Consider the following 27587-nt stretch of genomic DNA (forward strand, 5'->3'; position numbering starts at 1 on the left):
AAATTCACCTGTGTGACAGAAGATGCTGTTATATACAACATTATGTAATATTATATAATTAAAAATGTAATTGGCATTTTAGTATGATGAGAATTACTGTCACAATCATAAATGTGTTGTTAAAGCAACATTATTTTGCCACTGTCAATCAAAACTGAGCCTTAGCGTCTTGTATTATTAGAATATGACAACGGCAATACCTTCCACTGCCGTAGAGGGCGCTACACATCACTCTTGTTGGTTGGCGCCCTTTAAGCCACGACACGAGGAAGAACAGCAAAAGGAACATGGCGTCATATGTTGTCGAATTTTGGTATGTTGGAAAAGATATGCTTTGTTATTCCAAAATAAGAAAAAGCCGAAGGAAAACAAACATTTCTATAAGCTAGAGATGAATGTCGATAAGATAATATAAGGCTGATTTACTGTATTTACTGGCATTTACTGTATTTGAAATTCACTTATGTGACAGAAGAGGCTGTTATATACAAAATTATGTAATATTATGTAATTAAAAATGTCATTATCATTTTAGAGGTAGCTTAGAATGGTGAGAATTACCTTCACAATCATAAATGTGTTGTTAAAGCAACACTATTTTGCCACTGTCAATCAAAACTGAGCCTTAGCGTCTTGTATTATTAGAATATGACAACGGCAATACCTTTTACTGCCGCAGAGGGCGCCACGCATCGCTATTGTTGGTTGGCGCCATTTAAAGCGCGAGGAAGAACAGCAACAACAACATGGCGTCATAGGTTGTCGACTTTGGGTATGTTGGAAAGATATGCTTTGCTATTCCAAAATAAGAAAAAGCCCAAGGAAAACAAACGTTTCTATAAGCCAGAGAGGAATGTTGATAAGACAATATAAGACTGATAGTGACGTTTGTGGAAACAATATGCCACGCATTTACTGTGCTTGATTTTCATGCTATTTCGTGTAATGTGGAACCAATAGCTCGCGGTGGAAAGCTGTGAATAATAGCTCTAATGTCAGCAACTATTATATTATATATTCTCAAAGTAGTGTAGAAATTAAACTTGTATAGCAGTAAGCTCGTTATCGTCTTGGAAAACTGATTTACACCCCGAGGGAATTCTGCTTGAAAATGTCACAGATATGTTAGAATTCATGTTTCCCTGAACCGCAGTGTGTTCATGCTGTATGCACCACCATCATCAAATCACAGATTTGACTTGTGTTGCCAGCAATATAGACTTTATGCCATAGTAGTACATGTGGCGGTGTACAAATAATAATAATAATGAAGTTATTATAATAAAGAGTTGTCTTTTTCATGATTAGGCGTGTTCCTTGATGCCCGATCATAATGACGACTGATCCAGCCAGCGTGGAGAGGCTTAGCGTTCTCTTCCAGAATGATGATTACATCGTGGTGGACAAGCATTGGGACGTCCGCATTGACAGCAAAATGTGGTATGAAAAAAACACAGTGCAGGCCCAACTCCGACATCGCTTCCCTGAACTGGCGGACCCCGGCACATATTACGGATTCAGGTGCGCGTTAGTAAGGTAATGATGAAGAATGTAATCACCAGTAATTAAAGGTATTAATTTATGTATTGAAGGTTCTGTCACCAGTTGGATTTCTCCACCAGTGGCGCCCTCTGCGTTGCCCTCAATAAAGCCGCTGCTGGTCAGGCGTACCGCTGCTTCAAGGAGCGCACCGTCACCAAGGCCTATATCGCTCTGGTATATCAACAGTGATACACGCTCTCATATCACATCATTTTGTATGCATATTTGTTTTGCTTTGCAGATCCGTGGCTGGGTAGAAGAAGAGACAAAAACGTTGGACTTTTCCATCGGCAAGAACACATCAGAGGGCAAAGCGCATATGATGTGTATTGAGGGAACAGACGGTATGCAATGAAGTACATATACATATTATTTTTATTATTATTATTATTATTTATAACATGGCAAAATGGACACACATTAGGCTTTATATTTTAAACAAAATTCTATTAAATGTAAAAAAAATACTGCAGAAAATAGAAGACTAGATAATAACCCCCCTAAAAATACTAGTAAAATTAAATAAATGGTAAACACATAATAAACAAATAGTAAAGTTCACCCAAGACCCTAATGAGAACAAAAATGGCATATACTGTACATAGACAATTGTTGTTGCAATTCTTAATCTCTCCACTAGATGTCACTATTTCCCACATAAACAGGAGCTTGTCCCTTGCCTCGGTCTTCTCAGGTTGTGAGAATGCCAAACCATCCCAGACTGAGCTGACGGTGTTGGAGTATGGCCTATATGACGGAGATCCAGTCACCAAGGTTCTCCTGCAGCCTCTCACAGGTAAACACACCCCAACGCATCTTCCTTTGTCTGTGATCTCATCACTGTATACGTGCCCCAGGCCGAACCCACCAGCTAAGGGTCCACTGCAGCGCGGTAGGCCACCCCATCGTCGGCGACTTCACCTATAGCTCAGGAGCAGATGACACCCCATTCCGCATGATGCTGCACGCCTACCTCCTCCACATCCCTTTGGACCCAGACCCCCTGCTCGTGTGCGCGGGCGACCCCTTTGTCTCATCTGTGGACCCCAAATGGCTTCCGCAGCGCAGTTTACGACCCCTGAAAGCCACCGTGGACGCCCTCCTGGAGCACAGGGTAGAGGAGCAAAGACGAACCAAAGAACGGGAGAGAGAAAGACTGAAGGAGAAGAAGAGAAACCAAAGTAGGAAACAGGAGAGTGAGGAGCAGAGGAGGCAGTGTGAGGAGTGGCTGAGAGAATGGGCTGCAGATTAGTCGTTTATTTTTATTATTTTATTATTTTTATTTTTTGCTATGCTGCACGGTGACTTGTGGTTAGCACGTCACAGTCTGGAGACACAGGTAAGTAATAAGTCATTGAACATTTGTCTAATCATTATTAAAAAAATCAGGATTACCTGTAAACTAGCATGTCTTCCAACGCATTTGGGGCACAACCAACAGGGGGCGCCGTAAATGTCATTTACTGTGCAGTCAGGTTAAAACAAAATTACGTTTTTTTTAAACATGCTCGAAATAAACTATGAATGCGACAACGGAGTCAACTCATTTGTATCCCTTTAATACGTATTTCGCTTTTTTACTTTCAATATCGTCACTATATATAAGAGAATTGGCCTACATTAATTACTAATGCATTGTGAATAGTTGCTGCCGACATATTGCACTACATTACCCATAATGCATCATTCTAATGCTATACCGCGCAATGACTGCACAGGAAGCAGGAAGTTTGTCTGCTTCACGAGGATATGTAAACTATCTCTGTTCCAGTCTAACAAGTTAAAACAAATTCCTTTTTTGGTTAAATTATATTTTCGTGAAAATGGCTTTCGAGGTTTTATCGTATGAGAGTTTGGTGCATGCTGTGTCCGGAGCAATGGTAAGTTAGCTAAACAAAATGACTAGTATGATTATTACACATTATTAGCATACAGTTAGAGTTCCTGTTGACTTGTCAGTTAGCTTGTAGGTCACTTTAAATGCTTCCCGTCGATGCTAACAGTAGTTGTTTTAGGGAAGCGTGACTGCCATGACAGTATTCTTCCCCTTGGACACTGCCAGACTGAGGCTTCAAGGTAAGACTCTGCTGTGCAGCAGTTCTTCCGTAATGTTGAGATAATGTGTTTTTTATTTGGGTTGCAGTGGACGAAAAGAGGAGGGCCAAATCCACTCCCGCCATATTGGCAGAAATCATCAAGGAGGAAGGACTGTGAGTGACTTTATGGAAGCACAACCCCTTTTCAGCCATAGTTAGCTAATTATCATTTCCAGGGTAGAATTTTAGCTCAATAATCAAGGATAAAATCAGGATTAACATGTGGTTTTGCTTAAAGACTTGTCTTTAAAGCTTTAAAGTTGTACTATGTCCTCTTGAAGAAGATGTGATGATGTTCCTGTTATGTTCCTGTGGCTACAGACTGGCTCCATACAGAGGCTGGTTCCCCGTCATCTGCAGCCTGTGCTGCTCCAACTTCGTCTACTTCTACTGCTTCCACACTTTGAAGGCCAGCTGGTTGAAGGAACATCAGTCAGCTTCTCGTGTTGACTTGCTTGTTGGCATCGCCGCAGGTACTTTTGCTTAATCAATCAAACTAACAGAAATACCGAAAGTACGTATATAAGAACAGAGGCTGCACGGCGGTTGAGTGGTTAGCGTGCAGACCTCACAGTTAAGAGACCCGAGTTCAATCCCACCTTCTCTGTGTGGCGTTTGCATGTTTACCCCGTGCATGCGTGGGTTTTCTCCGGGTACTCCGGTTTCCTCCCACATTCCAAAAACATGCTAGGTTAATTGGCGACTGCAAATTGTCCATAGGTATGAATGTGAGTGTGAATGGTTGTTTGTCTATATGTGCCCTGTGATTGGCTGGTGACCAGTCCAGGGTGTACACCGCCTCTCGCCTGAAGACAGCTGGGATAGGCTCCAGCACCCTTGTGACCCTTGTGAGGATAAGAGGTATAAAATGAATGAATTAATTCTCCTCCTATTTTGTGTGGAAGTGGTAACTTTTTGGCTTCTTATTTTGTCTTTCCCCACCCTCGGCCATCTCTGTGTGGAGTTTGCATGTTCTCCCCATGCATGCGTGGGTTTTCTCTGGGTACTCCGGTTTCCTCCCACGTTCCAAAAAACATGCTAGGTTAATTAGCGACTCCAAATTGTCCATAGGTATGAATGTGAGTGTGAATGGTTGTTTGTCTATATGTGCCCTGTGATTGGCTGGCCACCAGTCCAGGGTGTACCCCGCCTCTCGCCCCGAAGACAGCCGGGATAGGCTCCAGCACCCCTCGTGAAATAACAACACTGGCGATTTTTGTGGCCGTAATTCAGCTAAACCTCAATTCTTGAACCCCTTGCGTCCAAATGTCTGGAAGACATTATTTTGCAACACAAACATGAGTTTTATTTATCTTAAATGGCTTATTTTCTCTGATTCTAGCTACCATATTAAGAAATAGGGGTGTAAAGGTGACTATAGGGGTGTTATTTTATGTCTAGAAGGCTCTTATGATGCTAAAAGCTGTGTTTTGAAGGTGGTAAACAGGTTTTCCTATGCTCAAACTGTGGAAATATTTGACTTATAAATAAGGAATTCTACTTCCTAGTGGATGAGTGGATTCAACCATTTAATCTCCACTGAACAAAGCAGCGGCTTAGTCCCCACAGTCTTGAGGACAGTCTTCATTTTTGAGGAAATAGTTCTCATTTGTCTTCTTAAGGTGTTGTAAATGTACTGGTGACCACTCCACTGTGGGTAGTCAACACCCGACTGAAGCTGCAGGGCTCCAAGTTCCACAACACCGACATCCGGCCCACCAACTACCGTGGCATTTGGGGTAAACAAAAATCTTCAGTCATATTTCTTCACGCTGATTATTCATCGTTTTTTTTAACCCACATTTTTTTGTCGTTGCAGATGCTTTTGTGCAGATCGTCCGCGACGAGGGTGTGGGAGCGCTGTGGAACGGCACCTTCCCCTCCCTGCTGCTGGTACTCAACCCTGCCATCCAGTTCATGATCTATGAAGGTCTGAAGAGGCAGCTGAGGAGAGGAGTTCCCAGGGAGGTGAGGCAAATGCTTAGCAATCAATCAGCAGCACTGCTTGCGTTCAAGCATTGCACCTTTTTGCTTCGCGGTGTCGGAACAAGGAGACGACTTCGTTATCAGGACCTGGCAAATGAGCCTTGGTAATTCCGCTCACATGATTCAATGTGCGGATTAAGCGGACGTCGAGGGGAATGTCGGGAGCACGTCTGCTCAAAATCCCTTCCGGTTTAGTGCATCAGTCATGGCTAATTACATTATTAAAGCACTAAATTAGTTAGACAGCTTTTTTTTTTTTTTGCTCATTTGCATGTAGAACTTCAGACCACCTGGATTCTGTACATCTAAAATTCAAATCCACAAAGAGAACATTTCCTTAAGCTAAGCTATTCTTTGCCTGTATCGCTTCTCTCTTCTTATTTTTATAGTATTAAAGTGCAATGTTTAGCAACAATACAATAACAACATGATACTAATAACAACACTAGCCATTTTTGTGGCCGTAATCCAGCTAACCCTCAACTCTGAACCCCCTTGCGTCCAAACGTCTGGAAGACATTATTTGCAACACAAACATGAGTTTTATTTGTCTTAAATGGCTTATTTTCTCTGATTCTAGCTACCATATTAAGAAATAGGGGTGTAAAGGTGACTATAGGGGTGTTATTTTATGTCTAGAAGGCTCTTATAATGCTAAAAGCTGTGTTTTGAAGGTGGCTAACAGGTTTTCTATGCTCAAACTGTGGAAGCTTATTTATAAATCGACTATTTGTGTAGTTAGAGCATCGAGAAACCTGTTTACGACCTTCTAAGTACAGTTTTTGAGCATTATTAGAGGCCTCTAGATGTGAAATAACACCCCTATAGTCACTTTTACACTTGTGTTACCCAATATAGTGGGCATTTATAAAAGGAAATTAGACTAATACAGAATGGTTGTTTGTGTATATGTGCCCTACAGTTGGCTGGCAGCTGGGATAGGCTCCACGGAAAATGGATGAATTGGGAGACTTCCTTGTTGTTGGTCCTTTTCTACTTAATGTAACATTACTGCCACCTAGTGACCAGTGTAGAATACTACATATGACGTCTTTGAATGCGTCTTCTCCGTGCCTTGTATTTGTATTTAATTCATTTAGCCATCGTCATGCCTGAGCATGCTTACTTTAGGTCAAACGTGTGTAAAGATTGCTTAATTGTGCTTTTTAATTTATTTTTTACTAGTAATGGACCGTATCCAACCACACAACAGCGATGATTTAGTCATTATTCTACATTGAAAAACGTGATAGCGTGACAAAGCAAAAATGGAAGCACTAAGTGGCGAGGGACCACTGTAAATATATATTTTTTAAAACTGCATAATGAACTCAAGGATTGTGTCATGCAAAACAACTTTTCTGCCTATTTCTCTATGTCTCCTCAGCTGTTGTCTTTGGAGGTTTTCGTGATTAGTGCGGTCGCCAAAACGGTCGCCACTATTGTGACCTACCCACTGCAGACCATCCAGTCTATTCTCAGGGTACGGTTTTATTTGATTTCTTGTGCTTATTTGTACACGTTGATTTTCCACAGCTATTAAAATCCTACATTGTAGTTTTTATTAACGTGTCAATTTAGCAGATGACAGGTGCGTTTGTTTATTTTTAATTTTCCACAGTTTGGTCAGTTCAACAAGTCAGCAAACAAGTCGACGCTGATGTGCAGCTTAATAACAGTCAAGTCTGTACTAGTCAACCGAGTCAGGTGGGTCCATTTCTGTTTCCAAGTGGCTTGCTTATCCACAGCTAGCATAACAAACTGACTACTTGGATTGAGTGATTATTTTCCAGGAAATGATTAGTCTTGATGACATTGCAGAATACTACTCCCACTTATTAGCGAGCAACATATTTCATATGTGCTTTCTTGTGTAGGAAATTGGGTATTTTGGGTCTGTTCAAAGGCCTGGAGGCCAAGTTGATGCAGACGGTGCTGACGGCGGCCCTCATGTTCCTTCTCTATGAGAAGATTGCCAGCTGCACCTTCAGAGTCATGGGACTGAGCAAGCACAACAAATGACAACAAACTTGTGGACAATCGGTACTTGTGTGTTAATAAGCGACGGTCTTATTTCATCTTTTTTGTCTATCTCCATTTATTTATTTTGAACTGCTGATAATTATTACTATTTTAATCCTTAATTTATCACAACTCTGTACCAATCCCTGCAAAGTTGAAGTTTATACAGTATATACTGTATGTATATGATACATATTGTATAATATTGTAATACAGTATGTATATATTCCAATACATACAGTAAATTCCTCTATTCAAAGTCTCCAATAGTCGCTGGGCGGGTGGTCTTTAACAACAACACTAGTCTTTAACAGTTGTGGCTGTAGGCAACCAATTGATGTAGTTTTTATTAATGCCACAAGATGACTGTATTTGAAATATGGTTGTTTGGCATGTTTTTTTAATAGTATTTTTATATTTTGAAAAGTACAAATCAAAAAATATTTTTAAAGCAAAATTAATTTATTAGGTTTTGTTTTGTCGCTGATGCCAGTGTTACCCCACACATCAAATTCTTATACGAGCTAATAAGTGAAGCTAACGTTAGCATGCTAACATTAGCATTTTTAGCCGTTTTCATTAGTTAACCTTGGCAGACATTTAGCTTTGTCATGCTCGGTTTTTCATTGCTAACATTGGTATAGGGACATTGTGGCCGTTTTTATGAATATAAACTTATAAATATGTACTGTTATGTTATTTGCGCATTAACGTTAGCATAGTAGCATTTTCGTGACTATACTAGATGTTTCATGCTAATGTTCGCTTTTTAGCCATTTTCCTAAGTACAAACTTAAATAAACACTATCTTACTCGGGGCCATTCATACATCAATTTTACATTTCAGCTACTCAAACTACAATTGCTGCATTTCGACATTGGCGGTGCCTTTCCAATTTTTTTTTTTTGCTTCAGTCGTAAAGCTTTCCGCCATGTCATCTGACTTTGCCATCGTCTAGTTAATACCTTGATAAAAGACATCAACTCTCCTTTGATGCATGTCAACGGATCATTTTTTTTACATAATATATTAAAATTATCTGTTGCCACAAATAGAGTAGCTTCAAAAACGTCACATTTGTTTCTATTTGCACTGTTTAAAAAAGCCAACGATTTAACCCGGATAAAGCCCCACTCCGTGAACGCCTCCCACGTGGAAGTGGAGTGTGCAGATATACAAGCGACACGATAGGCTAACGCAGCACCACCTGGGGCATTGACAGCTCCGATCCACATGCCATACAAATCTAGCGTAACTAGCGGCGTGGCACGTCAGTGTCTCAGACTTTCACAATTACGTAAGCACTACAGAGGCAGCCGCTGGACCCATTGGGTAATTTTTGCTTTTTTTTTTACTCGACCATGGATTTAACAAACTCTAAAGAAACGGAGAAGCACTGCGTTTTATGCTGCCAAGAAGTGGATATCTTCGCTTTCGGAAAATGCGACCACCCGGTGTGTTACCGTTGCTCCACGAAAATGAGGGTGCTCTGCGAGCAGAAGTACTGCGCCGTCTGCCGGGAGGAGCTCGACAAGGTGCGGCTGCTGAAACTACTGTGGCTCCAGGACCCAACCAGTTAATGCCAGCTAGGCCGTAACGTCCTGGGTGCCAGTAGAAGAAACCCCTTTTCTCATTAATAGTAACTTAATTCTAATTTGAATGAATTATGAACCATTGTCGTTGTGAGTGAATAAAAAATCTCAAAATAAATAAATAGTCATAAGTCATAGACGTTATCAAGCGTGCTAACTATAACTAGCCACTTTAGTGGTGGAGGTACCAACCAGTCTAAAGTAGCTACATTCTTATCTCATGGGGCGACTTAACTGTTTGTTTCATTATTTTTTTATGACCAAGAAGTGGTGCTCATATTGGCTGTCACTTTTTCAGCAAATATACTTTAACGTGTGTGTGTACGGGTGTTAATGGATAACTGGTGTCTGCCTGTTTTAGCGTGTTGTGTAGTTACCCTCCCTCCATTCAGTCCTTTCAATGGACTTTAAGCCGGTCTGGTCTGTCAACCCGGCTGGATAATAACGTCACCCCCAAAACCTTCACTATAAGGCTTGCTTTATAGTCAAAATTTGGAATATATATCACTTTGACTGGAATACCAGGACAATATTAGTGCGAATCTTCCATGTCAACTGTTACACAATATCTGTAGTGTGATATGCATTGCAAGTACTCTACATCTGTTATTGTTGTTGTTGTTCTCAGGTGGTTTTTGTGAAGACCGCAGGGGCCTTTTCCTCTCTGCCCCACCAGCACTTCCCCTGTGAGAAGAAACATGACATTTATTTTGCAGATGAGAAGATCCATGCTAAGTACAGGTCAGTTGTACTTTTGTTATAGTAATAATGCTGCCCAAACAAACGCTTTAAACACAGACATGATCCTAAACATACAGAAATCTAAATCTGCAAATTAAAAGTGCTGCGATCACGGACATATTGCAAGGTCATAAACAAATAAAAATGTCAAAAAATTCTGCAACCTAACGAAACAAATTGGAGGTTAGCCCGCCTATGAAGGGAGCCAGACCTACAGTACGTTATGCTAACATGAGTATTTGTTTAACAGCGAAAAATTAACCTTTTCATTCCACCTCTTCAAAAGGTAGCCTACTTTCTTTAGGGCATCCGGCTCATGTCTTTTTAAAAACGGACGTCCCTGAGGTTCGACTCCCGCTGGTATCCTGACTGACTTCCATTTTGTTCCGTGAACTTGCAGCATTGGGGATCACAATAGATGAAAATATGAGCCGGAAACCTCATATTACAAATATACAACATAAGGTGGCCAGAAATATTTCAGTATTGAACAAAGCAAAATTTAGTTCTCAATCAGAAATCACTCCACACTCTTTATTGCTCTCTGGTTCTACCATATCTTACTTATTGTGTGGACAAATAAATAATAATTAATAAAATAAATAAAATAATATAATTTAATATATAATATTATAATAATAATTAATGAAAGTAAAAAATAAAATTAAAATTAAATAAATTTAAATTATATTAAAAAAGCAGGAAGTGAACAAATGTAACAGTTACTGATTGTAAAAGTACCAGATGGAGGGGTAGGATTTCATAAGCTTTGCTTCTTCCTACTCTTTTTGGACATGTGGAACTATGAACTGATTATGGGATGCATTCAATTGTAATCTGATGCATGTTCAAATGAAATTTTACTCTTACCATTTAATCTCATGCAGTTCATGTATATATGTAATATTCCCAAGACGTCATTCCTTATCAGATGTCATGTGACGAATACGGGATTTGTTCACCTTTTTGTGGTTGTGTGCTTCATCAGGCACCTGCTGTTGCCCCAGTGTCCCTGCTGTACAGAGGCCAAGATCTTCTCCAAGTTTGTGGAGCTGGAGCAGCACATGAGGAAGCAGCATGAACTCTTCTGCTGCAAGCTCTGCACCAAGCATCTAAAGGTATTGTTATTCTTGAAGGCATTGGATTTGATTTAAAAGCATCTTAAAGATGCCCAGCGGGGATACATTGTGGTTGTTTATACAGATTGATTTCCACGTACTTGAACCGCATGTGCATTAGCTAGCCCGGTGTGAAAGCGCAATAAGCTCGCAGTGATGACTGAAAATCAACCCTAGATCTTCTCCCACGAGCGGAAGTGGTACAACCGCAAGGAACTGGCACGCCATCGAGCGCACGGGGACCCGGACGACACCAGCCACCGAGGACACCCGCTCTGCAAGTTCTGCGACGACCGTTACCTGGACAACGACGAGCTTCTCAAACACTTGAGAAAGGACCACTACTTCTGCCACTTCTGTGACGCCGACGGCTCCCAGGAATATTACAGGTAACGACGGCAACCAGCCGTCCTTGAACTTTGCATCTTTGTTGCCGGTTGCGTTCCGTCACAAAGTTTTCAAACGCATTGTTTTCCCGCAGCGACTACCAGTACTTGAGCGAGCACTTCCGGGAAAGCCACTACCTGTGCGAGGAAGGCCTCTGCGCCACCGAGCAGTTCACGCACGCTTTCCGCACCGAGATCGACTACAAGGCGCACAAGGCCTCGGCGCACAGCAAGAGCCGAGCCGAGGCCCGACAAAACCGCCACATCGACCTGCAGTTCACCTTGGCTCCTCGACAACAGCAGAGGAGAAACGAAGGTCGGCGGCCCTCCCCAGACTCGCATCATGCAACAGATGCTTCTGTAGTTCAGAGCACAAGTCGAAGTCATGGATGTCTTCATCTGCGTTTATCTCCCAGGTCTGGTCACCGGTGACGACTATGAGGAGATGCGTCACAATCGAGGAGGGAGAGGACGACCCCAAGCCGGACAGAAGAGCTGGCGGTACTCTCGGTGAGTTGTCGGGCTCCTTCAGGCTTGTTACCGATGGCGGGCCTTCCGGAGGAAACACACAAAAATAATCACAACATAAAATATTCATACTACTGGGCCTCGTCTACAATAGAGGAGAAATATGATCTCAGGGAAGAACTAAATGCTATATATATCACTATATTGACACTTACTATGGTACCCATTATGTCATTGGATGCTCATATCACCTCGTACTTCGGTATGTGACAAAAAAAAAATAATAAAAATTTATAAAATTAAGTCTAAAAAATTTAAATTAAAATAAATTAAAATTAAATAAGGAGAGCAGGAAGTGAACAAAATTTAATGATTTGCAGCACTTTTGCAGAACAAACACATGCACGGAACATATCATGTATGGACTGTGATCATAGCTGACTGTAAACCGATTATGATCGATGATGTCATTGTATGGTCATATCACCTCGTACTTCGGTGCGTGACAAAAATAAAATAAAACATAAAAAACAAACAAAAAAAAAATTTAACTATATTAGGAAAGCAGGAAGTGAACAAATGTAACAGTTACTGATTGTAAAAGTACCAGATGGAGGGGTAGGATTTAATAAGCTTTGCTTCTTCCTACTCCTTTTGGACATGTGGAACTGTGAACTGATTATGGGATGCATTCAATTGTAATCTGATGCATGTTCAAATGAAATTAAACCATTATCATAACATTTTTTTTTTTTTTTTTTTTTACATGAAATTTTTTTTTTTTTAATAAACAAGTTTTTTTTTTTTTTTTTTTTTTATAAAAACGCTTCCTGATGAAATACAATGAAATTTTCTAATGGACCTAAAGGTGTCATATGTGTATGCCTGACTCGTGCCTCTCCAGACACGAACCCATACAGCAAACCCATGCGTTGAATCCACACAAACATTTTAAGTAATGACCCGATCTGATTTAAGCTTCACTTTATGTATCTTCTATTGCGTTGCCGTCGAGCCGCATGTCCAGATTCAAATGTTTGTTTACCCACCTGTGCAGGGAGGAAGAGGACAGGGAGGTGGCTGCTGCAATGAGGGCGTCTATGGCCATGCGTCGACAAGAAGACAGAGCGGCTGCACTGGAGAGGAGCGCTCCCAAACCGCACAGGGAAGAGAGAACGGAATCGGACGAGGCCAGAACCGGACCCATTAAACCGACAGGAAAACCTCCAGGTAGGAGGTAGTTCCGGTAGTTTGTTGTCTTGAAAATACTTGCTTTAGTACTCGAATTATCGATGAAATTGTCCTTGAAAATGGTATGACATCTTTTATATGAGACTTTTATTTGTTTTTATTTTGCAGTGAAGACCATGAAGAGCTCAAATCCGAGAGATGAAGATGACTTTCCAGCTTTGGGCGCCACAGCTCCAGCCGCCATGTAACATAACGTCACACAGCACACGGACTTTAAACCCTTTTATCAATCTCGGGTTTACAGTTCTTCTTTTATGTCACATGACCAGGGTAAAGTCGGCTCCACCAGCGGTTCCACCAGCTCCACGGACTCTGAAGGAGGACGACTTCCCCAGCCTCTCGGTAGTTAACGTTCCAGCCCCCATGACGCCGTCTTACCCCGCCCAGCCCAGGAAGAAGTCGTCTTTTCAAGAGGAGGATTTCCCCGCCCTCGTGTCCAAAGTCCGCCCCCTCAAATCCGCAGCCGGGTCTAACTCGGCCTGGTCCACTCCCGCCGCTCCGGCTCGGCAAGCTGCTCAGCCACCTCCTTCGACTCGACCCCCGCCTCAACTCTCCTCCGCACCGTCCGGCCCCCAGCCCCTCACCTCCTCAAGCTCTTCGTCTTCAAGGAGAAAGAAGAAAGTAGGCGAGAACGGCAAGGCCGCATCCGCACGCTCGCCTCCTTCCTCCTCCGACGACGACGGCGCGGGAATGACGCGGCAGGAGTTCCGCTCCGTGCCCACCATGTTGGACATCTCATCTCTGCTTACAGTCAAAGGATGCGATGGCAAAGCTACCCCCATTACCTCGCCGCCACCCCCGGCGCCCAACGCCGACCTGCCCGCCTCTAGAGCCAGCAAAAAGAAAAAACAAAAGAACACATCTGCACCATCTAACGCCTCGCCATCGGGGACTCAAGCGCCTGCAAGGACACAGTCAGCGGAAACCGCTGTTCAAAAGGAGAACGTTCCTGAGAGAACCAGGAGCAAACCTTCCAACGCCGTTGCGGTTGGCCAAAGTCGATTGGTTAACGGCTTTCATGAAACATCACCACCCGTCGTTAGCAAAGAGACGGTCGCCACATCGCCTCATCCTAAGGAAGATGCTCCGGTTGAACAAGACGAGGACTTCCCCGCCCTCATGACTAAGAAACCACCTCCAGGTACTGTATTGTTTGATTCCATTGGCCTACCTTAAATCTTCCAACTAGCATTAGCAACAATGGACTCTATGAGACCACAGAACTGATGGTTTGGTTCATATTCATTTGGTAACAACGTAACCGTAAATGACTTGTGTCGGCGTCGTACCTCCACGCCGCCATCCAAGCAGAGCTTCTACGCTTGATCAAACATACTTAATATTTGTCAGATCAAAACCCGAACCTGGGGAGACCGAGCCTTCTCCATCGCTGCCCCCGCTCTCTGGAACTCTTTCAAAAAAACAAATCAAAACCATCTTTTTAAATCCGTTTTTAATGTCTAACTTTTTATACCTGACTGCCACGCCCCCGCCCTGCCTTTAGCCTTGTTTTTAGCTCTGAATGAATGTATGGATATTGTATTTTAATGCATCGTTTACTCTGTTTTTTTTTTACTACTCTATTTTTTATTTCTTTTTTCTTCACTGTAAAGCGTCTTTGAGTACTCTGAAAGGCGCTATACAAATAAAATGTATTATTATTATTAAAACGTGATATTAGCGTCCACCTCACAACTTCCTGAATCTGCACTCTAAGCATCATGGGAAGTGTATAGGTTAGTATCTGGGATCTACGGTCGTCAACTAAGAAAATAACAGTTACACTTTCACATTCTTTAGTTACTATATGCCACCCTAAGTAGCAAATACAAAGTATTATGATCAATACTGCATTTATGTACACGCCATGTTAGCTCATTATCGTTTTGCCACGCAGGGTTCAAGACTTCCTTCCCAACCAAGTCCTCAACTCCTCCTCCGTCCTCCACAATGCCGCCACCTCCACCTGGCCTGGGGCTCCTTGCCACAAAACCCCCGCCCGGCTTCACCGGGATCCCCCTCAACAGCAACGTGGTGGAGACCCCTCCCCTGGCGGTCAACCTGTAAGCCCACCGCCACTTCCGAGACATCCGAGATCACGGATGCGCTCTAAACCGCTTTGGGTTCTGGTTCCTCCCTCCCTCGCAGAGCCCCCAAAGCTCCAGACAGTGGTTACCTGGTGCCGGAGGACTTCCATCAGAGGAACCTGGAGCTGATCCAGTCCATCAAGAAGTACCTCCACGACGACGAGTCCAAGTTCAATCGGTTCAAAAGCTACTCCGCCCAATTCAGACAGGTACTTCTAACGCTGTCACAACCAGACAAATACTCAATAGCAACTTTTACTTTTTCTTTGGCTTTTTTTTGTAAGCCTTCAAATGCCGCCACAGAAGGTTAAAGGTGATGGTAGAGTACAGGATAAACGTGACGACGACAGAAACGGTAATAAAATTCATAGCTAAATGGGAACGTGGGAAAGGGTGATATGGGTGACGGCAAAAAAAAAAAAAAACGCTAGTGGAAGCGACACGGCAAAGTGATCGGAAACCACTCCTACTTCAACGGTAATCCCGCCTCTCCATTTCCCATTTCCTCGTATTTGTTTACTCGTCATCGAATTGAATGGTGAGTACATGTTTCATTTTTTCTATGTTACGAATAATAGCCACTAACCTCTTAGAGAGTTAATGTTATGTTGTATTTTTATATATATTTTTTAATATATTATATTATTATTATTCATATATTATTATACGAATAATAGCCACTAACTTCTTTGAGAGTTAATGTTATGTCGTATATTTATATATATTTTTTATATATATATTATATTATTATTATTATTTATATATTATTATTATATTATGATATATTTAATATATTATATATATATTACATTATATATTTTATATTTATATATATTTGTGTCTCACACTTTTATTCAGACTAGTGGTTAAATTTTTTTTTAACATTTGTGCGTACGTTAAAAGTAAATAAATGTGTTATGAAAGCTCCGGCTCTGGACCTGCAAAGGTTCCTCTGTTATGCCGCATACGTTTAGCACGTATTTATTTATTCATCACGCATCCCCTGACACCGTCGGCGTGCTTGCAGGGGGTCTTATCAGCAGCCCACTACCACCGCAGCTGCAAGGACCTGCTCGGCGACGACTTCAACCGCATCTTCAACGAGCTCCTGGTGCTGCTGCCGGACACCACCAAGCAGCAGGAGCTCCTCACGGCTCACGGGGACTGCAAGGCTCAGGAGAAGCAGTCGGGGGCGGGAGGAGGCAAGAGGAACAAGAACAAAAAGAACGCCTGGCAGACCCCCGCCAGCACGCAGGCTAACGCCAACGCCGCCGTTGACCTGGACTGTCAGGTCTGCCCCACGTGCAGACAGGTTCTGGCCCCCAAGGACTTCAACTCTCACAAAACGCTGCACATGACGGAGAACGAGGAGTTCCCTTCCTTGCAGTCCATCAGCCAAATTATCAGCTAGCCACCGACTCCGTCGAGCGCTCTGTTGTCGGATCTCATCAGCAGCTCCCGGCGTGGAGGACGGCTGTCGCTTTCTTGTGGACCCCACCCACGCACGCCAGAAGACGGCGAAGGCGGGGCTTAGTGGAAAGTATTTCCTGACGAGCTGAGATGAGGGCAATTCCGATGCAACTTGATTTATTTATAAATATCACAACCTACTTGAACAATCCATTGCTCTTGAAGTTTTTTTTCATTTAGGTAACATTTCAAAGTTGACGGTTTGAGTCCCGTGATGAGCTGCAGGGTGCAAAATTTTGGAACAACTTGAACGAATTTTCAGTTCAAATTGAAATGATTTTACACTGTGGAAGTGTAGCTGTTGAGCTGCATGCAAAACAGATATACTTATTAATTTTCAATTTACATTTTCTTTTGTTGTTTCAAAACACTTCACCACAATATCGATGAAGTCACACAATACTGTATTTCTCTTTTAAACAGGAACAAAATACAATTAATCATGAAATGGTTTCCGATTGTTGATTCTTTGTTTCAATTTAATACACAAAGCACATTTGTATTTCAGCCTACTAGGTTTAAATGCATGTACATATGTGTACTTACAGCAAATAAACACTTGAGCAGCACTCATACGCGCAACTCTCCTTTTCTGGCCATTGTTTGAGCGCCTTTGTGCTGGTGGGCGTGTTGATGTGTTTCATCTTCTCTCAGGACCAAGACCTTTATTTTGTTAATATGCCGTCTGACAAACGCGTAGTGTTTTTATTGTGAAGGCCGGAAGAATGCTGTTTTGTCTTTAATGTTGTTTGACAGGGAAACGAAGCGAGTAGGCAGCGTCTTTGTTAGTAAACTACCCCCGTGATCAACTTAACTCGGGTACAGACTCAACATTTTTGTCTGTTTAATGATACTCAAATCCATTGACCAGGTATAACAAGCGTCCAATGTGTAGTTTGTGACCGAGAAAGCAGGAAATCCTGGTCAACTAGCTAAACACGTATGCGTATGGAGTGACAGCACGGACGACCAATCACACGCTACCAAAGATAGTCTCAGCCAATCAATGAGCTTGTGGAAGGGTAAAGGGAACCAAGGTTCACCTTGTGCGGTTTTTCGCTAGGTCCCACTACTTAAAATGTCTACTGTTTTATTTACGTGTGTCTCAGACATCCAAAATTAACACTTTGACGTATTATCCCAGTGTGCTTTTCTTCCCTTGTTCAGCTATCTCCAAAATTTAGTACAGAGGCTGAACAGGCACAAAAGAGCGTGGCCACACGGCTAGTAAGTAGTGCAGACAGGCGAGTCCACGTGCCAAACCACAGAACTACAGCACACAACTCCCACAATGCAGTTCTCTCTTAAAGGGCCAGGTTCGATCTGTAACTAAAAAAAAGAAACGCACTCAAAAATACATGTCATGTTTTTTTTATTGGGAGCGATGTTCAGACTGCAGTCCAGAGACATTCAGGAAATAGACAGTGACACACTTGTCTATACACATCGTTTTTTTTGTTTTATTTCTTTTACACAGAAGAAGTCTAAAACAAGGACAAATGATAATTAGCATTTTCATAAAAGGGCAGCACGCTAAAAATCAAATCCACTTGCTTGTTAGTTTATTATGGGCTTATTGTTTTTATCATTAATTTGTCTGGGAGGGAAAAAATGGTAACATCCATGCAAAGAATTATACTGGAACCCTCACAATGACTACATATCATCACTTTTATTATCTCAGTCCAACAAAACTACAGTCACAGAAGACTTTTATTTGAGTGCCCCCCTTTATGAGTGATATTACTGTATAAAGAGTGCATTCTGTTAATTGTTATATATTTTTTTAAAGCAGTACAGGACAATCCAGACCCCCCCGGACATCATCACACACATGATCCATTTACTTGAATGAACATACTGATTTGTACAATCAACCAACACTAGAGCAGTGCACAAAACACACAGAATGTTTTTTTTATTATTATTTTAAATCTATCACAATGACTGACTGAAGAGAGAGAAAGAGAGCGAAGCACCGAGAACAACAACAACAACACAACTTGACCCCGGCATCAATCACACTCAGGCACACTTTCCTCCATTAGCTCTTCAATTGAGTTCCTCCTTATAGAATGACGAGTACGTCAACTAATCGGCTGGAAATCAATTAAAAAAACATGCATCGGTATTGAGTTGGCAGTTATATTTGCTTTGACATGAACAGCAACCATGTATGTATCAATAACAGGAAATAATAAGAGTTTCACCGGAAGGCCTATTTTTATTTTTTGTGGTATCGAACAGGTGTTTTTATCAGCGTCATTTAATTTCATTATTAGTTAAAACTACTAAAACAACAAATTTGCTGCATTAATGGCTTTTTAATCACGACTGTCTTACAATAACATGCATTTTTATAGTCGTCTCACTGCGTGTGTACCACCTCTGTACGGCAGAGGGCGCTGTTGCCGACGGGTTAAACATGAGGAATTACAGGCAAATCGACTCAGGGAAATTAAACGTATATATTTGGTTCTATACTTGATTCTTTAAAGTGAAAATGATTAAAAAAAAAACTTATTGTAAAAATAAGTTTAATGCACCAAGAAAATATTATTAAACACATTCACACACACACACACACACACACTGTTACTTGTTGCACTGACTTGTGCAAAAAAAACATCACACACACAGGCTACACATCAACACGGCTGTCATGGCGATTATCTCCATACACCTACGCGCCGGCCTTGTCGCCACGGCAACAGCAGAGCATCTTACATTGAGCCGCCAAAACGGTATCAGTTCGGCATTTTCACCTCACCTCACCTCACCTCACCTCACACTCCACATCATCAAGCCAACAGCAGTGATGCGTTCAAAGAAAGAAGAAAAAATTGTTCAGAACACAGGGCAGTTTGGCAGCTTCCAAAAAGTCAACTAAACACAACCGACGCCGTCTCAGATCACACACACAACGTACATTCCCTGGTACAGAAATGTAACCTAGACACGACATTTGGTTTTCAATTTAGCGTTTGATTGACGGCTACATCCAACAACCAGGATCATAAATAATTCTTACGTTAAAGCTTGGATTGGAATTCCAGGGGGATCGACAAGTCAAAATATGCCTGAGATTTGTTAGTAGTACAATTCAAAGCTGAAGAAGTGTGTGTCATTTGAGGCGGGTGGGGGGAAGAGGGGGGGGGCTACTATGGGGTGGATATAGGAAGTGAAAGCACCACAATTAGACTACAGTAAATTTTTAATTCGTTACTAATAATATCGTGAAATATAACCTGGAAAATTCAGTTGGGGGAGAAAATATAAATAATTTATATTATATATTTATATATCACTTTTATTACTACCACTAATAAATAATAAAAATAAATAAAAATAAACAAATAAATGACAAAATTAATAAAAAGTAATAATAATGAATACTAATAATTACCTTTTTATTAATAATAATAATTTAACAAATTTTTTGTACATTTTTTGTACTATATTTGTTGGGGAGAAAATTTTAAAATAAATATTTCATATATTTCCCTTAAACACGTGTTCATCAGTATTATTATTATTGCCAAAAAATTCAAATAACCATCATAATAATTATAAATAATAACAATAACTAGTAATAGATGACTAGTAGCAAATAATAAATATTTTCCTCATTTTTAAATAATAATGTGGCCTATAACTTAGACAAGCGACAAATGTTATAGGAAAAATACAATAAAAAATAAAATAAAAAAAATTAAAATAAACAAATAAATGACAGCATTAATAAAAGTAATAATAATGAATACTAATAACTACCTTTTTATTATTATTAATAATAATAATGTGGCCTATAACCTACATTCAACACATTTCAGGGGAAAAATATAATTCTAATTTTTTTGGACTACATTTATTGGGGATAAAAATTCAAAATTAATATTACATATATTTCCCTTAAACACGTGTTGATAGTACAATCATCAGTATTATTATTATTAGCAAAAAATTCAAATAACCATCATAATAATTATAAATACTACCAATAACTAGTAATTGATGACTTGTAGCAATAAAGAATATTTTCATCATTTTTAAATAATAATGTGGCCTATAACTTAGACAAGCGACAAATGTTACGGGAAAAATACAATAAAAAAATAAATATTTCATATATTTCCATTAAACACGTGTTGATAGATCATCATTAGTATTATTATTAATAATAGTAAATATAAATAAGCATATAATAAAAAAAGCAATAATAAAATAAAAATAAATAAGCAATAATACTAAAAAGAGCTAACAATTATTATTAATAATAACACATATTATTGTCATTATTGGCATATAACCTCGGGGAAAATATAATATGCATTTTTTTTTTACTTTTTCCCAAAGAATATTAATATCTAACCTGTACAAGTGGAAGAAAGTTTGGAATAAAATATACAGATATACTATATGTACTATATATATTTTTTACTTTTTTTCCAAGGGTTGCTTTCACTTTCTACATCCACAGGAAGTCTACATACACCAAAGTACAGTACAGTAGTACACATCAACCTGCATGAGAATGGAAGATATTGCACTTGGTCACAAGAACATTGTGGTAATGAAGTATTTTTTTTGTGTGGTTTTTTTTTTGGAAATGAAGTCACTGTCAGTACAGTATGGCACTTGAGTCGCTAAGTCTACACTTGGACAACATGCGGAGATTCAATACATGAGATCGCTGTTTGACTGCAGCAAGGGGAGGAAAAGCAAATCGGACTTGAACGCGGTGGTCCGTCATACTTAGTACTTATAGGAATACTGCAAAACGCTCTCATCTTCTGTGATTCTTCCTCTTGTTTGTTTTTGTTTAGTTGAATCCTAACCCGAGGAATGTCATCTGCGTGAAAGTACGTCTAGAAAAGTGCAGACAAAGCTGGAATGTTCACGTGAACAACAAGAGGAGGAAACAAAAGATAGCAGATTTTTGCTAACTGACCTCAGAGCAGTTTTATCAGTCTGGTCTAATAAATTGGAACCTGGTACGTCGGCGCCGTGTTGTTCTCTGTAAACGGCGGGTTCTGGTAGGTTTCTGTTAACTCGGTGGTGCCCCCTCCTGGTGAGTTGGAGGGTAAGGGTTGGGTGGGGGCGCCGCCGCCGCCGCCACCGCCGCCACCGCCGCCGTCCATGTGCTCTGAGGTGAACAGGCTCATGTCGGTGCCCAGGAGGTACTTCTGCACCGCACGCACTGTGAGACCGGCCTGAAAGCAGAGTGGCAGGCGTGGATTTTAGACCCACGAATCATCATCAAACATCTCGCTCTGATACGGACATTTTCTTCTTCTGTTGTTTTGCTTATTTTACTCCTTTGTAGGATTTTCCATACTATAGTTTAGTTTAGTTATAGATTCAATATTTTTGTAGTTACAACCTTCTAAATACCATTTATCATGATTAGAGACCTCTAGACATGAAATAACACCCCTAAAGTCACCTTTACACTCAACATAGTAGCCAAAATAAGAGAAAATAAGCTGTTTAAGACATAATCAGTCAGGGATTCAGAGTTGAGTTTCAGCTGGAGTTATAATGGTGATTATTATGTCATAATGATAATAATAATCATAATCATAATCATAATAAAATAAATAATAAAATAAAAACTAATAATAATAAAATAATAAAATAAAAACTAATAATAATGAAATAAAATAAAGTAAAGTAAAATAAAAATGCGACCCTCATAAGGATAAGCGGTAAAAAATGAATGAATGAATGAATGAATGAATGATAAAATAAAATAAAATAAAATAAAATAAAATAAAATAAAATAAAATAAAATAAAATAAAATAAAATAAAATAAAAACTGCGACCCTCGTGAGGATAAGCGGTAGAAAATGAATTAAAATTAAAAATAAAATAAAATAAAATAAAATAAAATAAAATAAAATAAAATAAAATAAAATAAAATAAAATAAAATAAAATAAAAACTGTGACCCTCGTGAGGATAAGCGGTAGAAAATGAATGAATGAATGAAAATAAAATAAAATAAAATAAAAACTGTGACCCTCGTGAGGATAAGCGGTAGAAAATGAATGAAAATAAAATAAAATAAAATAAAATAAAATAAAATAAAATAAAATAAAATAAAATAAAATAAAATAAAATAAAATAAAATAAAATAAAATAAAATAAGGATAAGCGGTAGAAAATGAATGAAAGAATGAATAATGACGCCTGTGGAGCATCTTAGTAGTGACACCTAGTGGCCGGTGTAGACTACTGTTCATAAGCGTCTTGTATTGCCTTAAACTAACTTGACTTTGAACATTCTTAAGCTTGAAAATGCTTAATTTATCCATTAGCTCGGACTCATAATTGGCAGTAGTCAACCCCCCACTGTGTCTTAAGTCAAAGATAAGTCAAATATTAGAAACCGCTGTCAGCATGATAAAGTGCAATTCAACACTATTGATACGCTAGCATGTTGCATTGTGCAGGTGTTCCTACCGGTGGATCGATTACGAAAGGCCCATTTGCATTGTTTCCATGCAGTATGTAGTAGTACTAGTACTCATCAGTGTAGTCTCACGGTCTTACCCAGGTAATTATCGAGAAGAAGGAGAAGGCGATGGCAGCCCGAGCCGCGTCCGCCCCCTGGTTGAGCGGCAGCTCGTCGACCGTGGTTCGAGACCACTGGTTGGCCAGGAAGCAGAAACTTACAAAGTACAAGAAGGCCCAGAAACCTGGCGAAGAACGTCAAACAAAAGAGCGTCAGGTGACTTCATTTCGAACCCCCGAAGGTTTCAATGAACATCTGGCGGGTTTTGACTAGCTCGGTTAAACAAACGCGTCGCGGTGAGACTTCACCTGAGAAGCCGATCTCGAGCATGACGGCCTTCTTGCGGTCTTTGACGGAGCTGATGGAAGAGAATTTGTAGTCAAGCAGCAGGAAGAAGGAGCAGGCCAGCAGGCCCACCAGGCCCACAAACACACCGTAGTTGCACGCGTCCGCGTTTTTGTTGAAGACGCAGTAGAGACGCTCGCTGCCGATGTTCACGTAGCCCTCGTTGACGATGGAGGCGAACACCACCAGGGAGAAGACCTGCGGCGAGGAAATTATTTAAATATTATTTAAATACATGCAGAGAGAGGTTTGTGGTGCCATTTTTTACATTTTACTCATAAAGGCGTGGGTGGGCAAACTGCGGCCCGAGTGTCTTAATCCGGCATGCTGTAGATTTCCAAATTCCTTTCTTTTTTTTAAACCTTTAACATTGAAACTGTATCTGGCAACCTGACTTGCAGTGTTATTATGCTTTAGTCATCAAAATAAAAACAAAAAAAGCCAACCGAACAACACAACACAACACATTTTAGCAGCGCTGCTTGTGAACGTCTCCCAGACCAAACACCTTCACCTAATTCCCTCCCTTTCTACGACTAACCAAAGAGTTCGATGCGTCAATTCCCTTCCAAAATGTCCCCGTCCCGAGTCAGTGAGCGTTACATGTGGTGCCATTTTTAATATTTTACTCATACAGACGTGGGTGGGCAAACTGCGGCCCGAGTGTCTTAATCCGGCATGCTGTGGATTTCCAAATTCGTTTTTTTTTTTTAAAACCTTTAACATTGAAACTGTATCTGGCAACCTGATTTGCAGTGTTATTATTCTTGAGTCATACAAATAAAAACAAAAAAGCCAACCGAACAACACAACACAACACATTTTAGCAGCGCTGCTTGTGAACGTCTCCCAGACCAAACACCTTCACCTAATTCCCTCCCTTTCTACAACTAACCCAAGAGTTCGATGCGTCAATTCCCTTCCAAAATGTCCCCGTCCCGAATCAGTGAGCGTTACATGTGGTGCCATTTTTTATATTTTACTCATAAAGGCGGGGGTGAGCAAACTGCGGCCCGAGTGTCTTAATCCGGCAAGCTGTGGATTTCCAAATTCCTTTTTTTTAAACCTTTAACATTGAAACTGTATCTGGCAACCTGATTTGCAGTGTTATTATTCTTCAGTCATTCCCTCCCTTTCTACGACGAACCAAAGAGTTCGATGCGTCAATTCCCTTCCAAAATGTCCCCGTCCCGAGTCAGTGAGCGTTACATGTGTTGCCATCGGCAACGCTTTCATATAAAAAATCATCTTTTTCCTCATGATAACCAACAACATTCCTCTGTAAAATGTGTGCCTTTCTTCTTGTGCTCACGCACGGACACTGATCAGCTGAGTAACTCTGGATGGCAGAACAGGACCATGTGACACACACACACACACGCACACACACTCCAATGGGGGGTGGCGGTCATGTGATGGCGGAGGTTCCACACAATGGGAGTATGTCGGATCCACGATCATGTGTGGTTTAATCAGATTAGATGCACAGGTGGTTCTGGGGCAAAGCATTGCACCTTTTAGAAAGTGAAATACTTTTAGCATCGACAAAAAAAAGTAGATTTTTTTTCCATTCATGTAAATAACACAGGTGGCGCCCTCTATTGGTTGTTCCCAAGTAGAGAAGTAGTACAGATATCCTATAAGTTTGACGGATGGTCAATTAGAGATGGGATTTTTGGTTCTTTGAAAGGAGACGGATTTTGGTGAACCGGTCCTTTCAAAGAGTCGTTCAAAAAAGTGGCTCATTTGGCTAATTTTTTTTTAATGTTTATTAAGTTTTAAGTCACCGTGCACCACGTTACGGGATACTATTTGCGCATCTAATAAGCCGTGGGGGACGGTTCCCAGCTGTGACTCGGTTCCCACCGTTCATGTTAATGAGTCGTTCAAAAGAACCAGTTCGTTCATGAACGTCACAACACTATGGTCAATGACTTACTATTTGCAAATCTAATCTACGCTTCCCAGCTGCGACTCGGTTCCCACCGTTCATATTAATGAGCCGTTCAAAGGAACCGGTTCGTTCGTGAACGTCACAACACTATGGTCAATGACTTACTATTTGCAAATCTAATCTATACTTCCCAGCTGTGACTCGGTTCCCACCGTTCATGTTAATGAGTCGTTCAAAAGAAGTAGTTAGTTCGTGAACGTCACAACACTATGGTCAATGACTTTCTATTTGCAAATCTAATCTACGCTTCCCAGCTGCGACTCGGTTCCCACCGTTCATGTTAATGAGTCGTTCAAAAGAAGTAGTTAGTTCGTGAACGTCACAACACTATGGTCAATGACTTACTATTTGCAAATCTAATCTACGCTTCCCAGCTGCGACTCGGTTCCCACCGTTCATATTAATGAGCCGTTCAAAGGAACCGGTTCGTTCGTGAACGTCACAACACTATGGTCAATGACTTACTATTTGCAAATCTAATCTATGCTTCCCAGCTGCGACTCGGTTCCCACCGTTCATGTTAATGAGTCGTTCAAAAGAAGTAGTTAGTTCGTGAACGTCACAACACTATGGTCAATGACTTACTATTTGCAAATCTAATCTACGCTTCCCAGCTGCGACTCGGTTCCCACCGTTCATATTAATGAGCCGTTCAAAGGAACCGGTTCGTTCGTGAACATCACAACACTATGGTCAATGACTTACTGACCATTTGGTGCTGAATCCCGCCCCTGTTTGATGGCAGCCATGTTTTTCAACCAATCTTTTGTCCATTGTATTGAGCTGTGTGAGAAATTTCAAGTCAAATTACAGGTATTGAACAACAGCGCCATCATGTGGTCTATTTGTCCTTACGGGCTACATTGTGGTCATCTACAGCCAATGGATGATCAATTCCATTATTTACTTAATAGAGCACGTGAATAATGGTGTCGTATGGGCAATACGTTGTAGTTATCTACATCTAAAATTGAGGATGGATGTATGGAACTGCATTGCCGTCATTTTCCAAATGATCTGTTTGTGTTTACATCCATTCTTGTCAATAAACCGGGCCCCGATTCCGCTCCAGATAAGCAACACGAATGACCGCCAGTGTAAACACACCCGGAACCAAAATGGCATCTGTGATGTTTACACACATTTCAGTTACATCACTGACATTCCCACCATCGTTGGTGGCGGTGGTGATGTTAATGTGTGTGTGTGTATGGTGGGGGGGGGGGGGACCTTCTTCATGTCACCCTGAGGTGACGCTCCCCTTCAAACGTCACTGTCCGTGAGCCTGCGTGCGCGCGCACTCACGTTCACTGACCAATCACAGGTGGGATGACGAACGACGACTTCATTTCCAGAAGAACATTATGGCCATTAGAGATAAATACGTGCATCTATTATGACTTTAAAGGCTAGCACTAGCTGTTAGATAATAATATTGAAATAACAAGAGCGAGCTAGCTGCTTTGTTTTGTTTTTAAGCGGAACAAAGCACCAGTAATGTGTTTCCTAGGGAGGTGGTGTGTTGCGTTTGCGCCCCTAAAAACATCTGTAAAAACGAAATCGCTAACACGGTTCGATTATAACCTGCGCTTCGCTTTCATCTTCTGCATCAACACACCCCGGAACAAAATATATTACTATTTCCACACAGGATTTATCATTTATGTATTTTTATTCGTGATATCTTCTAGTAAGATTATGTGAGGATGCACACAAACACTAGCGTAAGGAAAAAACAACTCACCCACGACAGGACTCTCAGGATGGTCTGCGGTTGTTTAGCGAAGGTAATCGGGTCGATAGTGGACCCGCTGCGGCCCGCTCCGAACGATCCCACTCCGTCCATCTTCGCTGGTTTCCGTGTGCGCTCCTCAAGGCTCCTCCACGGCGCACACACGCGCTGCCTGCCCAGCTCTGCTGCAGGGACTGGTTTTGCGTGCGCGTTCACGGCTCCTGCGCGGAGCACGAGCTCAGCGTGCGAGCCCAAGACTCCGGGCGCATTTAGATCAAT

The 27587-nt window shown here is 41.0% G+C and overlaps 4 protein-coding genes across 4 annotated transcripts; 3 read left to right on the top strand and 1 right to left on the bottom strand.

Moving 5' to 3' along the window:
- Positions 1-265: 265 nt before the first annotated feature.
- On the top strand, positions 266-3088 carry rpusd1 (RNA pseudouridine synthase domain containing 1). The gene is made up of 6 exons (XM_078797445.1): positions 266-313; positions 1309-1521; positions 1593-1716; positions 1784-1886; positions 2237-2338; positions 2400-3088. Exons 2-6 carry the CDS (start codon positions 1334-1336, stop codon positions 2792-2794), a joined length of 912 nt encoding a protein of 303 aa, XP_078653571.1. The 5' UTR covers positions 266-313; positions 1309-1333; the 3' UTR covers positions 2795-3088.
- Positions 3089-3240: 152 nt separating this feature from the next.
- slc25a17 (solute carrier family 25 member 17) lies at positions 3241-8605 on the top strand. Its single transcript, XM_058050362.2, has 9 exons — positions 3241-3422; positions 3558-3618; positions 3686-3752; positions 3960-4111; positions 5261-5377; positions 5458-5606; positions 7012-7107; positions 7246-7331; positions 7502-8605. Exons 1-9 carry the CDS (start codon positions 3366-3368, stop codon positions 7644-7646), a joined length of 930 nt encoding a protein of 309 aa, XP_057906345.2. The 5' UTR covers positions 3241-3365; the 3' UTR covers positions 7647-8605.
- A 257-nt stretch (positions 8606-8862) lies between these two features.
- Positions 8863-22703, top strand: znf598 (zinc finger protein 598). The gene is made up of 12 exons (XM_058050355.2): positions 8863-9182; positions 9868-9980; positions 10969-11098; positions 11276-11487; positions 11580-11800; positions 11901-11994; positions 13010-13182; positions 13312-13387; positions 13473-14344; positions 15101-15266; positions 15352-15499; positions 16318-22703. Exons 1-12 carry the CDS (start codon positions 9009-9011, stop codon positions 16699-16701), a joined length of 2763 nt encoding a protein of 920 aa, XP_057906338.2. The 5' UTR covers positions 8863-9008; the 3' UTR covers positions 16702-22703.
- On the bottom strand, positions 18501-27559 carry syngr3a (synaptogyrin 3a). Its single transcript, XM_058050365.2, has 4 exons — positions 27321-27559; positions 23586-23820; positions 23316-23461; positions 18501-21973 (listed from the first exon to the last, which is right to left on the bottom strand). The coding sequence occupies exons 1-4, from the start codon at positions 27420-27422 to the stop codon at positions 21737-21739; spliced, it is 720 nt and encodes a 239-aa protein (XP_057906348.2). The 5' UTR covers positions 27423-27559; the 3' UTR covers positions 18501-21736.
- Positions 27560-27587: the final 28 nt, after the last annotated feature.

The sequence above is a fragment of the Doryrhamphus excisus genome, linkage group LG16 (genome assembly GCF_037039965.1).
Source record: "Doryrhamphus excisus strain RoL-2023G ecotype Guam linkage group LG16, RoL_Dexc_Guam_v1.1, whole genome shotgun sequence".
Classification (NCBI taxonomy): Eukaryota; Metazoa; Chordata; class Actinopteri; order Syngnathiformes; family Syngnathidae; genus Doryrhamphus; species Doryrhamphus excisus.